This window comes from Hyperoodon ampullatus (genome assembly GCF_949752795.1).
Source record: "Hyperoodon ampullatus genome assembly, chromosome: 14".
Lineage (NCBI taxonomy): Eukaryota > Metazoa > Chordata > Mammalia > Artiodactyla > Ziphiidae > Hyperoodon > Hyperoodon ampullatus.
In genome coordinates, this window is record NC_136927.1 from 39,606,532 (window position 1) to 39,624,575 (window position 18,044).

Here is an 18,044-nt window from a genome sequence, read left to right on the forward strand (position 1 = left end):
TTATTTCCTGGTATGAAATATTTTGTTCTCAGATTGTAGAGGTTTGTCTCCATGTTCTGGATGCTAGATTTTTTTCCCCTTTTACATTGAATTAAAACAATTTTTTAAGTTAAATTTTTGAATAGGGAATACATTCTAACCAGATAAAAAGGTAAAGTTAAAAGTCCCCCTTCAACTGCTAGCACCCTTCAACCTAAATTGCACTGTGTCCTCCCACCTTCCAAGTCACCACTTTGATTAGTTTCTTAGGTGCCTTCAAGATTTACTTATGCAAATATGAATAAATATGTGCATATATATTTTTGTATTCTCCCAGCTTTTTACAGAAAAGATAGCATGTTTATTCACAGTGATACACACTGTTCTGCAAGTCGCTTTTTTAACTTGATCTATCTTGGCAATCTTTCTATATCTATTTGTTGGAAGTTTTTTTTTTTTTTTTTTACAGTCTCATTGTGTTTCATGGTTCTGTAATTTATTACATGATGGATACTTGGGTGGTTTATAGGTTTGTTTTTGCTGGGAAAAACAATGCTACATCAAATAACCTTGTGTACACCCCATTTTACAAGTGTGCAAATGTATTTGTAGGGTGAATTTTTAGATGCTGGATTGCTGGGCCAGGAGTGTACAATTTATAACTTTGATAGAGAGCGCCTGCATGACCTTCACAGAGGTTACGCCAGTCAACACACCCACTTGCGGTGGAGGATTGTGCCTATTTCCCTATAGTTTCACCAACAGTGTCTATCCAACTTTTGGATTTTTTTCCAATCTCAAAAATGAAAAATGGTATCTCAGGTTAGTTTTAATTTGCATTTATCTTCATGAGACTCTAGTTGAATTGGATGCTTAGTTTTTAAATGTCTTGCTAATTGTGATGGTTTCATGACATTATTACCTAACATCTCAAGGCATGAAACATGCCAAGTGCCTAGATTTGTGGTTTTCCTTGACTCAGCTTCTGATTTAATGGCCTAAGGTTGGGTCCCCAGCATCTGGCATTTTAAAAAATACCACGTGGTTCTAATGTGCAGCCAGACTTGCCCATTTGCTTTGCTGGTGTTTTTATTTTTTGTTGTTGTTTTGTAGGAGCATGTGATGAAACCTTGGCCAATGAGATGTACGGTGAAGTCTGTTGAGGGAGGCTTCTGGAACAGATCCCTTTCTGTTAGGAAGAACCACTGTTTTCCATGCATCTTTCCCTGTGTGTGCATAAACATCTCAGGAAGAGTCACATGAAAGAGGGGCCACAGTAGTTACCTCTAGAGATGAGGACTGGGAGATGGGAACTTTCAGAAGCCTCACTGTCATCCAGGAATGCCAGCAACCAAGCCTTGGGCATTGTCCCAAGATGCCTCCAGCTCTTGGGGTGCCTGAAGAGTGTGGGGTTCAGTGGAGAGATGGGGCGAATGGCCTCAGCCTGGACTCTGGGCCACACTTCACTGCTGGGCCCAACACAACCTGAGCTCAGAGGTGCACGAAACTCTCCACCCACCGGGGACACTGCTTCCTGAGTCTGCCTACAACCACGGGATCCAGTGAGGAAAAGACATCACTCACCCTCTCCATTCCCTCCTGGTCCCTCCTTCCTGCTCAATCTCACTTCTCTGTTCTGTAAGGCTCTGCGTTAGGCCAGGTTCCTAGAAGCAGAACCGGAGACGGGGACTCTTATTCAACTGATTTACTGAGCGTGAGGGAAGCAGGGTAGGGCAGAGAATACAAACAGAGGCAAGAATGTGATCTCAGCTGAAGGCCAGCTTCTTTCTGATCCCACAGAGAAGCTCTGGAGCACAAATTCACTGCAGAGCAAATCCCTCCTGGGGGCAAAGGGGCTGCTCTGTGTGTCACTGGCCGAGCTCGGTCCTGGAGTGTATGTGTGTATGTGTGTGTAACCTCTCATCAAGGGCGGCTCTTTTTTTTTTTTTTTTTTTTTTTTGCGGTACGCAGGCCTCTCACTCTTGTGGCCTCTCCCGTTGCGGAGCACAGGCTCCGGACGCGCAGGCTCAGCGGCCATGGCTCACGGGCCCAGCCGCTCCACGGCATGTGGGATCCTCCCAGTCCGGGGCACGAACCCGTGTCCCCTGCATCGGCAGGCGGACTCTCAACCACTGCGCCACCAGGGAAGCCCCGTGGGGCGGCTCATTTTTGACCGAGGGAAGTTTTCCAGAAAGGGGGCGCTTCATGAGTTACCAGCCAATACTCCTGGCAGCTGTGGGTTGGGTACACTGGCAGGGAAAGGGGACCTGGACAGGGGATCCAGAGGAGACACTGTGGTTCTCCCTTCATGGATGCAGAAAGACAGATAGGAAGATAGGGGGTGTGTGTGTGTGAGAGAGAGAGACAGAGAGAGAGAGAGACACTGTCATAAGCTAGACAAAAATTCTTTTATATTATCACTTGCAAAGGACTTAGCCTGCCCCTTGAGTCCTTTCACAGCCTAAGAGGCAGAGGGAAAGGACATTCTCGTAAAAAAACAGCTTTCTTGAGGTGTAATTCACACATCATTTAATTCATCCATGTGGAGTGTACTATTCAATGGTCTCTAGTGTATCCACAGAGGAGTGCAACCATCACCACAATCAGTTTTAGAACTTTTAGCCATCCCAACAAGAAGCCCTGTGCCCTTATCAGTCACTTTCCACCTCCCCTGGACACCCACACCCCAGCCCCAGACAACCACAAATCTACTTCTGTCTCTATGGATTTGCGTGTTTTGAACATTTCATACAAATGGAATCATATAACACGTGGTCTTTTGTGTCTGGCGTCTTTCACTTAGCATAATGTTTGTAAAGTTCATCCATGCTGTAGCATGTATTGGGTACTTCATTTCTTTTTATTGCTGAATAATATTCCATTGTGTGGATATACCATATTTTATTTATTCATCAGTTGTTTCCACCTTTTGGTTTGGGGTGAACATATATTTTCATTTCTCTTCTATGTACCTAGGAGAGGGATTCCTGGGCCAACCAGTCATTTTTGCACTGTTCTTGTGACGGCTTCTGCTGTTAAGTTCTGGACAGCTGTCCAGAACTGTCCTACTTCATGATTTTTGCAAACCTGATTCCTTTTTTTTTTAAGTTCATTTATTTATTTTTGTCTGCGTTGGGTCTTTGTTGCTGCGTGCGGGCTTTCTCTAGTTGTGGTGAGCGGGGGCTACTATTCGTTGCAGTGCACGTGCTTCTCATTGCGGTGACTTCTCTTGTTGCGGAGCACAGGCTCTAGGCACGCGGGCTTCAGTAGCTGTGGCACGCAGGCTCAATAGTTGTGGCGCATGGGCTTAGTTGCTCTGTGGCATGTGGGATCTTCCCGGACCAGGGCTCAAACTCGTGTCCCCTGCATTGGCAGGCAGATTCTTAACCACTGCACCACCAGGGAAGCCCCCCTCATTCTCCATCTTAAACCCTACCATGATGTCCCCTCACACTTAAAATAAAACTTGTGACCTAAAAGACTCTGCAAGACCCTGTAAGACATGACTCTTGCCTACTTGAGGTTCATGACCTGTATCCTTGCCATCTTGACCACATCAAAGGTACAAAGTCTCTTGTTTTAATGCGTACTTTTATTATTTTTTTTCTTTCTTTTTTTTTTTCTAGAGACAATATGTACTTTTAAACTTTGTGAGGTTGGTCATCTTCTTATGCTATTTACCATTTCTATTTCACATCTTATCCCATTTTTTCTAATGAGAGGTGTGGGGTTTTTTGGTTTTCCTTTTTGTTGTCTTGTCATTTTCCTTTTGATTTTTAAGATATCTTTTATTCTAAGGAAATTATCTTTGGTCTTTTATATAGACTGAATATTTCCCCAGCTAGTCTTTTTGACTTTGAGATCTCTATCTCTCTATGTATCGCCATAAAGAGATTTTAATTTTCACACAGTCAAATAAGTCAATCTTTTCTCTATGCTTTCTGTGCTTTGTTTCATGTTTAAAAAGGCCTTCAAGTTCAAGACTATAACAACATTTAAGATTTCTTCTAGTATTGTATAGTTTCACTTTGCATTTAAACCTTTATTCTATCTGGTATTAATTTTGGTATGTGAAGGTAGGGGTACAGCTTTATTTTTTCCCCCAAAAGACAGATGTCCCAAATGACATTTACTGAGTAATTCACATTTCCCCCATTGATTTGAAATGTCACTTTTATCACATGTCAAATTCCCACATGTATTTGGGTCTGTTTCTGACTTTCTTGTCTGTTTCTTTTCTGTCTATTCCTGCCCTATCACCTCATAGTTCATTGTAACTTTATAATACATTTAAAAATCTGTTGGTATTAGTTTGCCCTCATTACTTTTTACTTTCCAGAGTTTTTCAGGCTATTCTTGGCTTTTGTCTTTAAACAGCTTTACTGAGATATAATTCACATAGCATATAATTCACTGTTTAAAGTGTACAATTCAAGAGACAAATACATTCACATATATGCGTAACCATCACCACAATTTTAGAATGTTTTCATCACCTCAAAAATAAACTTTGTACCCTTTATCTATAACTCCCTTTCCCACTGGCTCCCCTAGTCTTAAGCAACCACTAATTTACTTTCTGTCTCTACAGATTTCCTATTCTTGACATTTCATGTTATAATGGAATAACATTATATGTGGTCTTTTGTGACTGGTTTATTTTACTTTACAAAGTTCATCCATATTGTGGCATGTATTAGCACTTCATTCCTCTTTATGGCTGAATAGTATTCCATTATAATGGATATATCACATATTATTGACTCATTAATCAGTGGACATTTGGATTCTTCCCACATAGTAGCTATTGTGAATAATGCTGCTATCAACATTCATGCACAAGTTTTTGTTTTAACACCTGTTTTCAATTCTTTTGGGTATATACCTAGCAGTGGAATTGCTCATATGGTAATTCGGTTTAACTTGCTGAGAAATCTCCAAACTGTTTTCTGTAGCAGCTGCACCATTTTACATTTCTAGTAGCAATGTATGAGGGTTTCAATTTCTCCACATCATGGCCAAAACTTGTTATTTTCCATTGTTTTGTTTTGTTTTAAATTCTAGCCCGTCTAGTGGGCGTGAAATGAAATCTTATTGTCGTTTTATTTGTATTTCCCTAATGACTAATGATATTGAGCATCTTTTTATGTGCTTCTTGGCCATCTGCGTATCTTTGGAGAAATATCAATTTAAGACTTTTTTGGCTCACTTAAAAATTGGGTTATTTGGAAACCCCAAATTTTAGCTGGGCACATGGCCGCCCAGTACTACAGAAGTGCCCATCCTCCTCTGCAGCTAGGCTGGTTATGTGACTAAGCTCTCCCTCCAGAATGGAATGGGAAGCAATTTGCGTGACTTCTAGGATACTTCCTAGGAGGGAGAGGAAGGCTCTTTTCCCTGCTTCTCCCTCTGTCCTGCTGGTGGGAACGTGAGCTCTGAGGCTGGAGGTCCATCCTGGCCTGCGTCCATCCTGGATGAGGGCAACGTCCCTGGGATGATAGAGCATCAAGGGAGAGGAGCTTCCTGGAGCAGCCCTGCCAGGCCAGCCCTGGACTGTCTGCCTCCAGACCCAAACATGAGAGAGATGCCAACTTCTACTAGCGATTCTTATGTGGAGGCTCTTTGTTACAGCAGCTGAACCTTATACTAACCAGGACAGCTGTCTTGGAGGGGACTTTTCTGTGTGGTTCCCTTGGGTCGGGTTGCTCCAAGAACCACAGCTGTCTGAAATTCTCAGCTCCCTCTTCCACCAGGTGACAGCCAAGCTCAGCTCCAGCCCACTCTCCTTTCCAGGTGTGTCTCTGGAAATCTAATGTGTGAAGATCATTGCTCCCAAAACAAGTCTGGAGCTAATATCTTCCAGGGGCATCGTCTTATTCTTTCCTCCCACACTTGTGCACCCACCCCCACTCTCTCCCAAAGAGGCAGCCTGTTTTGAAATATGCTTTCCCTGTGGATATCTGTAGATTCTAATTAAATAACGCAGGAAACAGGCCACCTTGTGTGTGGTGTAACTTGACTCTTGCTAGAAAGATGAGTTTGGAATGTGTAAGTTCCCTGTTAAGCTGACAAATTTAAAAGCTTAATTTGAAAAACTAACCAAATTCCCCTTGCAGTATGAGGGCAGAAAGGGGGGCTTGGTCAAGCCTTCTTGTCCTGAGCTCTCAGCATGAGAACACAGATATTTGGACTTTCCAGGTATCTGGCCTTGTTATATAATTTCTTATATGCCCTCCACACTTATGGAACCTGCAATTTTATGGGGAAAAGGAGCTCTAACATATATTAAAATATTAAACTCACTGAGAACATTGTAAAAACAAGGAGCTGTCTTTTTGTTATTGAGTTGTAAGTGTTCTATATTTTCCCAACTATTCTTGCATCTGCATTTTTCCAGTCGAACCTCAGTATTGCTTCATCAAGAATGGCTAGCAACTTTTATGCAGCTTAAAAGCAAATGACAAACATTTAGCCTGAATCCTATTCAACAGATTCTTCAGATGAAATTCTCCCCAAAACATTTCCCCTTTAAATGCCCTGAAAAGATGTGGCCATGTAAATTATGAAGTTGATTTAAACACTACTTGTATGCATGAAGCAGGAATCAATTCTAGCACAGTGTTTTCCTGTAAGCTTGTGATGGCATGTGGATTGGGGTTGTAAATTGCTCTCTGGCCTGATTTACTTTAGTGCAGCACTGACTCAGAGATTAAGGCTGGAAGAGCTCTTTCCAAGATCAGCAGCCCAAGCTGGACTGAGATGATTATTGCAGCCTCCCAGGGACTCTTACCCCATCCTGGGTTCAGAACCTAACCCGTCCTACATTCCCAGGGTGGCGCGGGAGTGATTGCTTGGCTTCATTAGGGAGCGGTGTAGTTTCCCGCATGCTTTAGTCCTTGTGGGGCATCTGAAAGGGAATCAAGCATTCTTTATGACAGTTGCCTAATCCCTGGGGTACCTGAAAAGAGAAGCATGCACTTCTTAGATCAATATTTTCAAGGCTTATCTGATGTGAGACTCTGCCTGGGGCTAGAGGCTTGATTGTTTCTCCAGTTTCTCTCTCTCCAAGGCGGGTATGAACTTGAACCCTTGTAATGAACAGCTTGCCTTTTTTCCCCTTGGGAAATTTGTGTATATATGTGATTATGATGGGGGAAGAGAGGGTAATGATACATGCAAAGCTGGACACCTGTGGTGCTTGTTCCTTTACAACTGAGTTTCTCAACTTTTAAAAAATTATCACCCCCCACTTAAGGAGCATTATTAGACTTTTTTTTTTCCTTAACCACCCCTCTCCCATGAAATCTCCTTTTTTTTTTTTTTTTTTTTTTTGGCTGTGTTGGGTCTTCGTTGCTGGGTGCGGGCTTTCTCTAGTTGCGGCGAGCGGGGGCTACTCTGCATGGCAGTGCGCGGGCTTCTCATTGCGGTGGCTTCTCTTGTTGGGGAGCACGGGCTCTAGGCGCACGGGCTTCAGTAGTTGTGGCTCATGGGCTCAGTAGTTGTGGCTCGTGGGCTCTAGAGCGCAGGTTCAGTAGTTGTGGCACACGGGCTTAGTTGCTCCGTGGAATGTGAGATCTTCCCGGACCAGGGCTTGAACCCGTGTCCCCTGCATTGGCAGACGTATTCTTAACCACTGGGCCACCAGGGAAGTCCCTCCCATGAAATTTTAATACTACAGATATATATCTATTTATGTGTTATACGTGTGTCTGTGTTTCATACATAAAAAGAAGATTTTTGCCCCTTGAGGGTGATGTGGCCCCCATGGAGGATACATGCTTTATAACAGTTCACAGCTATTTCAAGCGATGGCAGCCTCCACCACAGAAAAGTGGGAAGATGGCAGTGTAGCAAGCACGTGAGTTAATGCACTTAAAAGGCATAGCAAAGTGCAGGGCCCATGGTGAGTGCTCAAAAAAATGAGCGCCCTTGCTGTCGTTGTCATTATTATTATGTTAAGGTTGGTGACAGCGAGGTTTGTAACGCTCCCTCAGGCTGCATGTGGATTCCCCTGGTGCTTGAGGGCTGGTCGGAGGGCTTAGTCAGTCCCTTAGCTGGAGCTTCTACCAGAGCCCAGTAGGGTTCGTAAGGGAGCAGCCGGGCTGGCTGGGGACTATAGCAGGAGGACCCCTCAGGATGCCCCCTCTACACATGGCAGCTGTTCCCAGCTGCCCCCAAGCGGCGCCAGGCAGGACTGCGGGCCTCGTGGTGTCAGATCTGATTTTTCAGAAGCCAGGAATTTGGGATTTGGGGTTAAATATCCAGATTTTTAAGCATTGACTCAATTAAACAACTACAAGGCTATGTGGACCAAACAAAAGAGATGAAACCAAGATACGCTGACTTGTCCAGAGTGAGAAGCATAGCTGGGATTCCAATCCAAGTCGTTCAAACCCGGCGCTCCTTCCACTTAAACCAGCCCTTGCTCTCCGCCTCCCAACCCTCCTCGCTTCAGCCCCGTTTGGGACTCTTTCAAGGCCTCTGTCTCCAGGCCCTCCTGCCTGGGGAGGGGGCCACAGGCTGGGGCCATCCCGAATTGGGACGAATACGTCTAGCTCCCCTGCCCACCCGTCACCCACTTCCCAGAAGGGCTTGGATTCTGTCTCCAGATGAAGAAGGGCGGACCTCGAGCCTTGCTCGGCGGCACCCGGGAGGCCCAGGGCCGGGAGGGAGGGCTGGGCCGGGCGGGAGGAGGCGGGTCGGTGCCGGGGCAAGCGTGGGAACGGGGACTCGCGGCCGGCGGACCCGGCCCAGCCCAGCCCCTCCCCTCCCCTCCCCTCCCCGCCCGACCTCAGAGTCTCGGGATGCAACCGCGCGTTCTTCGCTCCCGCCCCGCTGACCCCGCCACCCGGGCACGGTTTTCTATTCGCCCGGGTCGCGGGTGGGAGGCGAGGAACGGCGGGGTTCAGGAGCCTGGCTCCCCGCCAGGGCTGTGGCCTTCGGCCCAGGGGCCACCACGCGGCCGCGCCTGCGAGGCGGGCGGGGAGGACGCCGGCCCCGGCGCAGCTCGGCCATGGGCTCCCGCAGCTCCCACGCCGCCAGGATCCCCGACGTGGACAGCATCCAGCGGGAGACCGGCTGTGAGTGCGGCGCATAGCGCCCGGGGACCCGGTGGGGTTCCGCGGGGCTCCGGGGGAGGGTCCCGGGGCCGGGAGAACCTAGAAGATCCTAGCGGCCGGGCTCGCGGGCGGAGGGCGCGTTCACCCAGGGGTCCCGGCTCCGGGCTTTCGGGCACCCAGCTAGCCTCCAGCCGGGGTCGAGGCAGACTGCAGGACCGGAGGCGGATGGAGGGGGTGGCTTTGGTCTCTTTTGGTCTCCCGGATCTCCCGGGTCCCACCCCGCCCGCTCGGCCCCGGGGCCCGGGTGGAGCCTCCCTCCAGCCAGCCCCCCCGTCCCCCGCTCAACCCCCGCGGCCGCCTTGGGCATGGAGCGCGCCCCGGGGTTCGGCCGCGTCCCCAGAGTCCTCGGGGAGTCACCGTCCGCCTCCGCTCCCGCAGTCTCGCAGGCCAGTCTGCTCCGCCTCTACCACCGGTTCCGAGCGCTTGACAGTAATGAGAAGGGCTACCTCAGGTGAGCCGGAGCTGGCCTTCTGACCTCTCACCTCTGCCTCTCTGACCCCGTCCCCTCCTTGACCATGTTCCGTCTTTGCCCCACCCCCCTTAAACTTTGACTTTCCAGCCGCGTGGATCTGCAGCAGATCGGGGAGCTGGCCGTGAACCCCCTGGGAGACCGCATTATAGACAGCTTCTTCCCTGACGGGTGAGCCTCGCCGCGGGTGGGGAGGTGGGGGTGAGAGCTTGGTGGGGGGGAGGTTAGCGACTGAGGCAGAGGCAGGGCCACGGCGACCACCGCGCCTGCACCATTGCCTGCCTCCCCCCACCCCCCAGGAGTCTGCAACTGGACTTCCCAGCCTTTGTCAGAGTCCTGGCTCACTTTCGACCTGTAGATGATGAGGACCACGGAAACCGGGACCCCAGGGAAGCCGAGCCCCTCAACAGCAGAATGAACAAACTTCGCTGTGAGTCTGTGCCCCCTACCCGAGTGAGACCTCAGATTGACCACACCCGTTGAGAAGGCCCAGGCACCTTCCACTCCCTGTGTGGACCCACTGGTGTCCCCCGCACCCCACTCCTCCAAGGTGAACTTTGGAGGGAAGAGAGCCAGGGAAGACCCACCTTCCTTTTCCCCCTCCACTCTCTTCCCAGTTGCATTCCAGCTCTACGACCTGGATCGAGATGGAAAGATCTCCAGGCATGAGATGCTGCAGGTTGGAAGAACCCATGGGAAGGGGGGCGTGGTAGAACGGAATGGCTGTGGGCGATGGAGGAATGACTGGTGGGTGGGAGATGCAGATGACTGGGGTGTTGGGTGGGGAATGGGAGTGGGTGGGGTTGGAGTGTGGGTTAGTTGGGAGATGGGATGGGGAACATTTGGGTATGAGGTTGGAAATAGATCAGTAGCTCTCAACTGGGGGTGATTTTGCCCCCTGAATGACACTGGCAATATCTAGGGACCTTTTTGGTTGATGGGGTGGTGCTCCTGGGACCTAGTGGGTAGAGGTCAGGAACGCTGCTGAACATTTTACAATGCCCAGGGTGGACCCCTCCCCACCCCCCCAAAAGGAGTTATCTGGCCCCAAATGTCAGTAGTGCTGAGACTGAGAAACTCTGGGATAGATGTGATGAGGTAGGGGGATGGATTTGGGACTAGTTGGAGGATGAGATGGGGGATGGGGTGGAGGATAGGCGGAGACTGGGTTCTAAGGTTGGGCTTGAGTAATGAGCTTGGGCACATTACTGAGGTGAGAGTGGGATAGTGAATGACAGATGGGGGGGTTGGATGGAGAAGCAATGGGGGAATTATTGGGGGCTGTGGTGGGAAGTGACTGGAATTGGGGGAAAATGAATGAGGGATGGATTACAGAATTGGTACTAACATTTGGGGTGATGCGGACTAGGTTTGGGGGATGGTGTTAGTAGTCCCTGCGCCTCCTCCTTATGGCTGTCTCTGTCTCTTCCTCCACCACCCAGGTACTCCGGCTGATGCTTGGGGTACAGGTGACAGAAGAGCAGCTGGAGAGCATTGCCGACCGCACAGTGCAGGAAGCCGACGAAGATGGGGATGGCGCTGTGTCCTTCCTGGAGTTCGCCAAGGTCAGGATGCCCTCAGGCCTGGGAAGTTGAGACCAGGAGTCCCTAGGACAGGTGGACATGGGAAATGAAGTTGGAAGGAGGAGGGCAGAAAGAGAGGGGGTCCCCCAGGGAATCATGGGGCCTAGGGGATGGGAGAGGAGGTTGGAAGCATAGAGGTTTGGAATTCAAGCCTCTTGACTACCACCCATCTCCCCGCAGTCCTTAGAGAAGATGAACATCGAGCAGAAAATGAGCATCCGGATCCTGAAGTGACCCCCTTTGTGCCATGGGTAGCTTACATGGACCAGTTCTGCTTGGGATTCCTCCTCATGGAGGCCCAGCCCCAGTGAACTGTATTCTTACTTGTACACTGAGCTCTAACTAGGACCAAAGAGAAAAGTTTGGAGGGGTGTTTACCAACTCATTTGATCTCATATCTGTGAATCAGCCAGAAAATTTTTGGTTGCAAGTGACTGAAAACCCAAATCAAGGGGATTTCAGGTAAAAAAAATTTTATGGGCTCATATATTGAAAAAGTGTGGAAGTATCCAAAAAAGTGTGGAAGTATCCAGAAAACTGGGAAAGTCTGCAAGTGTCTCAGGCACAGCTGAATCCAAGGACCAAAATGATGCTATCAGGACTCAGTTATTTTCCGTCTCTCATCTCAGCTTTCTTTTGTGTTGTATTCGTTCTCAGGTGGGCTCTTTCCTTGTAGTGGAGGATGGCCACCAGCAGCTCCAGGCCTCCATCCTACTAGCCTAGTAATGCAGAGGGAAGAGATTTTCTTGTTCAATAATTCCAAGCAAAGAGTCTCATTAGCCCCCCTGGAACCTTGTCATTTCTCCAGGGGAATGGAACTTTCTATTTGGCCAGGACTGTGTCACGTGCTAAATGCCAGAGCCAGGAAATAAGGCCCGAGGAGGACTCAAGATGGGGTAAGGGATGGTTGCTTAAAGGAAAATGCAGGGTTATTATCAGAAGGGGAAATGATGCAGGTCAGGCAAAACAAGAGATATCCATTAGCGTTAGGTTGACCAAGTGAAGGGATCCTTGAAGTCTGGCTTCTTAAGTGGGTTTTCACTGATGAAGGTGGGTAGTGGGGGAAGAGGTGATGTAAAAATAATAGACAAGACATACCTTCCTAGAGTATGAAATAATTAAAAGGTTTGGAGAGTACTTCCATTTTGTTTCATGGTAAGATGTTCAAGCATTGGCATATCACAGAATAGAGTGTAAAAGTCACATAAAATCATGAGATTCTATGTCTGTAGCAAAGCACTCTGGCTATACGTAAAGGAGATGCTGTCGGTACCCCGTTCATATCCCTTCCCAGGCCTGTGCTGGAGTTGTCTTGTATCAGCACTTTGATACAAGACACATTGGGAGCCAATTATGCGTCTATCTTCCTAAGTCTGCTTTCAGTGATGTCAGACTTGGTAGCTTGAAATTGCTGCAGTGGGAATATTTACACCATAGACATTGGCAGATGTAATAGTCCAGCACTTTTCTGCTTAGGAGAGCCTGTTTTTAAACATTTATCAGCAATCAGCTGCTCGGTATTCACCATTACTCTATATGTCAATGACTTTTCCCCCAGCTTTATTGAGATATAATTGGTATACAAAAAACTGCACATAATTAATGTATGCAATTTGGTGAGTTTGGACATGTGTATATACTTGTATTACCATTACCATGATTAAGGTAATAAACATATCCATCATCTTCAAAAATTTCCTGTTTCCCTTTGTTTTTTAGGTTTATTTTAACATGTGTAGCAGGAACATGTAACATGAGACCTAACATGCTTAATGTATGTTTAAGTGCACAGTATTACTGTTGACTAGGCACTCTGTCGTATGGCAGATCTCTGGAACTTACTCATCTTGTATAACTGTAACTTTTACCCATTGAACAACAGGTTCTCGTATCCCCTTCCCCCCACCCCCTGGGAATCACCATTCCATTGACTACTTCTGCACACTTGACTATTTTATTTTATTTCTATTTATTTATTTATTTATTTTTTGTGGTACGCGGGCCTCTCACTGTTGTGGCCTCTCCTGTTGCGGAGCACAGGCTCCGGACGCACAGGCTCAGCAGCCATGGCTCACGGGCCCAGCCGCTCCGTGTCATGTGGGATCTTCCCGGACCGGGGCACGAACCCGTGTCCCCTGCATCGGCAGGCAGACTCTCAACCACTGCGCCACCAGGGAAACCCACACTTGACTATTTTAGATGCCTTATATAAGAGGAATCATGCAGCACTTGTCTTTCTGTGACTAATTTCATGCAGCATAATGTCTCCCAGGTCCATCCATGTTGTCACAAAGGGTAGGATTTCCTTCTTTTTAAAGACTGAATAATATCCCATTGTATGCGTATACCACACTTTCTTTATCTACTCATCTGTTGATGGACGTTTGGGTTGATTATTGTGAATAAGGCTGCAAAGAACATGGGAGTGCAGGTATCTCGTCAAGATAGTGATTTCATTTCCTTTGGACATACACCCAGAAGTGGGACTGCTGGATCATATGGTAGTTCTATTTTTAATTTTTTGAGCAACCTCAAAGGCTTCTTCCTGCAAGCATGGGTGACACTGCCCAAGGGCTTTGCCTGCCGTAGGCATGTGCTCAGACTTTGTGAGGGGCAGGTGGAAGTGCCAGGGAGTCAATGTCCGTGGAAGCAGCTCTCAACCAATGACAGATGGAAACTGGAGGATAAATACCCGCTTCCTCACCCCTCAGGTGGGACCACAGGGGCATGTTCTCTTCATTCTCAGAAATCTCCAGCAGGTTTGAGCCCCAGCTGCCTATGGTATTAACCTGCTTGGTATGGCACCCTGTTTGGCTCCTTTTCCCCTGTCAGTGCTTCCTGCATCACCTCACATATAAACAGCTAGCTGTCAAAGCGTTGTCTCAGGATGCTCTGGAGAAACTCAACCTGAGATGTGCCAGACCTTCCAGAACACAAGCTCACAGTCCTCTGTGGTTGCAGGTACTCAGTGGGACACCCAGAGGGAGCACCGTGTTAGGTGACTGTACAGCTCCTGGCGTTTTCCGAGTCCAGGGAGTTTGAGGCCATGTAAAGACTATGCACCTTTGGGGCTCTAGGAACGTGAAGTTGTCTGGGGTGGCACGTTAGCCCCACTTCGACTTTTGCACTTCGATCATATGATTCTGAGAGGTGAGGCTCACAGTTGAGGGGAGGGGCAAGGAGGATATTTGATTGCTCACGAAATTTTGAGTTTTTGTCAGGACTTTTACATGAGCAAAGACTTTGTGATTGAGAGATGTTTGTTTAGCTTTGGGCTCCAAGTAAAGGTGGGGGGAAGGTGTAAATCTCACTGAGTAGCTATGTTTTCCAGGCACTGTGGAGGAAGATTCGTGTACAGAGAGAAATAGAGGAGAGGGAGAGGGAGAGAGGGAATGAATCTTTATCTGTGGTCTTTTCCCCATTACACTGTTTCTCAAATTTTCCTGACAGTAAATATCATCTGATTAAAAAGTTCAGACGCTTTGGCCCCATTTGAGAGCTCCTGAGTCTCCAGGGAAATCTATATTTTTAATCTATGATTCTGATGTTAGAGGTCCAAAGACTAAACTTTTAGAAACGCTGACCTAAAGCTCCTGGCCAGGACTTCCCTGTTGGCGCAGTGGATAAGACTCTGCGCTCCCAGTGCAGGGGGCCTGGGTTCGAGCCCTGGTCAGGGAACTAGATCTCACATGCATGCCGCAACTAAGAGTTCACATGCCACAACTAAGGAGCTGGCGAGCCACAACTAAGACCAGGTGCAACCAAATAAATAAATAATTAATTAAATATTTTTTAAAAAAAGCTTCCGGCCAGGCTCCCGGTGACAGCTACCAGTGAGATGTTCTCCAACCACCACAAGGCACGGGGCATAACACTGGCCCATAGGCTCTGGGTCCACACCTGCTCTGTGCCAGTGAGTAGTGCTCCTGACTGAATAAGGGTCCCTGGAGGGCCTGGGGGATCCCCCAGCCACTACTTGCTATTCTAGCGGGTGAGGGAGCAAACTGCCCCCACTTTTTCTCAGCATGAAATCTTCAGGATCCCACCGAGCTTAGGAGGTTGAAGACCTTTGTCAGGCAGGAGGGCAGGGCACCCATCTGGCTGCTGTGGTATAAACTGTCTGAACCTCATCCTCTTGATATCGACCCTGACAGAGTTGCCTATGGATTTGTTCTGGGGGTGGGGGGCTCTGATGACACCAGTGGGGAGCCCTGTGCTGTGATTAGCAGTTGCCAAATGCAGTGATTTGTCTACCACCCTCGTCATTGTTGCCATACGGTCTCTACGAGCTGTGCCATTATTTACTTATTATTTGTCTATGAATCGACTTGTTTAAAAATTTATGTATTTGAGCTTATAAAGGAACTGAATATCACTCCTGTAAATTAGAAACTGCCGTAAACAAAATACATAGAAAGAAACAAACAAATGTCAAAAAGAGAGATTAGCAAGTGTTAAAGAGTTGTAAAAGACAAACCTGGGGCTTCCCTGGTGGCGCAGTGGTTGAGAGTCCGCCTGCCGATGCAGGGGACGCAGGTTCGTGCCCCGGTCCGGGAAGATCCCACATGCTGCGGAGCGGCTGGGCCCATGAGCCATGGCCACTGAGCCTGCACGTCCGGAGCCTGTGCTTCGCAACGGGAGAGGCCACAACGGTGAGAGGCCCGCGTACCACAAAAAAAAAAAAAAAAAAAAAAAAGACAAACCTGCCTGAAACACAGCTCCTCTGTGGTGATCTGCAGGATGGAGAAAGAATCGCCTTTTCATTGTGTGATTTGGGGTTATTTAGAACTGTGGGGTTACCTCTGAAAATCATCTTGGGTACATGAGCACTGTGTTTCCTACACTTTGGGATCCACTGGCTGGGGGAACTGGAAGGCAGTAGTGCTGGGTCCAGGGACCATTTTGGAGGCAGCCATCAGTGGGCTGGGCATCCCGCTTCTCGGGCTGGCTGCCGGTCAGCTTGGGTTTGGTAAAGGTTGAGCACTGAAATGGAGTCCACTCACCGGGTCAGGTCCAGGGACAAGTAGCAAGGCGTTACAACAGACGATTTATTACAGAGCTGGAAATGTTAAGAGCAACAGCCCTTTGCTGACATTTGTGTCCACACCTGGTAAGACTGTGAGCTTGGAAACGGGGCCTGTGAACTTGCCTACCTGCTGGGCTCAGAAGGCAAGAGTCATCAAGGGAGGAGCTGAAGGCCTGGTGCTTGGGATCCACTTGAGAGGCGATTCCCAGAGAGGTGTGGGACAGGCACTGGCACAACCCCCACTTGTTCCACCAGGGCTGCTGCAAAGGTCTTTCGCTGACCTGGGGTTTTCTGGAAGAACCCATCTACATATCCTGAAAATAAGATGGGAATTCCAGAAGCCCCTTTCCTTGCCAAGGTGACTGAACCTGAGACAGCATGTGTAGGAGCCCTGGGGAGTAGCACTTAAGTAGTAATGTTGTATAAACCTAATTATGGCTAATCAGGAAAATAATTAAGAATTCTGAACTTGACTCTCAAATACAATAGAAGGAAGCTATGAGTTGTCCTCTGCCCTGCCCAGCCCACACCAATAAAACTCTTCTTGATGTTTATGAGGCATTACATAGACTTGATTCTTGGTTATAGAGCTACCCTGAGAATCAGTGTGGTTCAATAAAAATAAGTTGAGTTTTGGAGTTCTATTAAGCCTGAGATTGAACCTGGACCCTTTTAATTACTCACTGAATGCCCTTGGGTAAGGAACTTTACCCTTCAATGCGTCAGCCTCCAACATCCATGAAAGAGACAGATAACAGCAGTACCTCGTAGAGTTATTATGTCTTGTCCTTCCCCTATGTCACCCCGCCCTCCAACCTGCTTTACTTCAGCTGAGGCCCCTTGGCCCTACCTGTAAACCAGGACTCTGGTCTGTATCAGTCAGGAATCTTTCCGATGTAACCAGCTTATGAAAGAATAAGACTTTGTTGGTTCATATAACTGAACGGAAAGTCCAAAGGTAGACTTGGCAAAGGACAGTCCCAAAGGCTCATTGACGTCATCAGAAATCCGTCTTTTCTCTCTGTACTCTGCTTTTCTCTGTGTTGGTTTCATTCCCCAGCAGCAATCCCAATGAAAAGGGAGCCTCTTTTTCCCAATAGCTTTGCCAAAAGACACAGAAGTGAACCTCAGCTTAAAGAAGTAAACCTCGCTATAGCTGGGTGGATGTACCACTCTGATTGGCCAGACTGGTCACATGCTCACCCCAGGAGCTGGAGATTGCAATCTCACTTGTAGCAAACGCTGTGTCAAATTTGTGTGTGTGTGTGTGTGTGTGTGTGGTATTGATTCCTTAAAAGACAGAATGCTGTTGCCAGAAGAAAAAGGTTGCATGCTGGTTCTGGGAAGGCAAAATCAGCAGATAACTGTACACTAGTTAAGTGTTTTGTTTTGTTTTTTGTTTTTGGCTACAAATAACAGAATTACCAATGAACAGTGGCTTACACGATTGAGACAATTATCTCACATTATAAGATGTTTTTGGTGGTATGCAGTCCTAGAGATGTTGAGTGGCTCAACAATTTTATTAAAGATCCAAGATCTTGTTAACCCTCCATTCCTCAGCATACTGGCTTTTAATTCTCAGGTTTGTTGACTCATGGTTACAAGATGGCTGCTGTGGCTCTAGCCAACACACCCTCACAGGAATAGTGTCTAGAACAGGTGGGTGGCCAGGGCAGCTAAAGATAACTCCTTCCGTGTCTATTTTGATCGCTGAGGAAAATATTTCCCAAACCTATATCCCACTCATAGATTGCCCTTTACTTGTCGTTGGTCAGAACAAGAACACCTCTAGCTGTAAGGGAGGCTGGGAAAATGAATATCTGACATCTTCAGACTTCATCATGGGAAATGGGCTTTCTCAATAA

General features: G+C 47.7%; 1 protein-coding gene across 2 annotated transcripts; it reads left to right on the forward strand.

Moving 5' to 3' along the window:
* The first annotated feature begins 8,942 nt into the window (after positions 1–8,942).
* Positions 8,943–12,844, forward strand: CHP2 (calcineurin like EF-hand protein 2). 2 transcript variants are annotated; one of them, XM_079719700.1, is made up of 7 exons: positions 8,943–9,059; positions 9,477–9,549; positions 9,658–9,738; positions 9,867–9,997; positions 10,185–10,246; positions 11,010–11,132; positions 11,959–12,844. In XM_079719700.1, the coding sequence occupies exons 1-7, from the start codon at positions 8,993–8,995 to the stop codon at positions 12,151–12,153; spliced, it is 732 nt and encodes a 243-aa protein (XP_079575826.1). In that variant the 5' UTR covers positions 8,943–8,992; the 3' UTR covers positions 12,154–12,844. The 2 variants fall into 2 exon arrangements, with proteins under 2 accessions (XP_079575826.1, XP_079575827.1); XM_079719701.1 differs by having other exon boundaries at positions 11,331–12,089.
* Positions 12,845–18,044: the final 5,200 nt, after the last annotated feature.

Bases quoted from the DNA above. Each gene is read 5' to 3' on its own strand.
- CHP2 (XM_079719700.1), top strand. From the start codon at position 8,993: ATGGGCTCCCGCAGCTCCCACGCCGCCAGGATCCCCGACGTGGACAGC. The intron at 9,998-10,184 runs GTGAGTCTGTGC...CTCTCTTCCCAG, and splicing joins CAGAATGAACAAACTTCGCT to TTGCATTCCAGCTCTACGAC. The intron at 11,133-11,958 runs GTCAGGATGCCC...TCATTTCTCCAG, and splicing joins CCTTCCTGGAGTTCGCCAAG to GGGAATGGAACTTTCTATTT.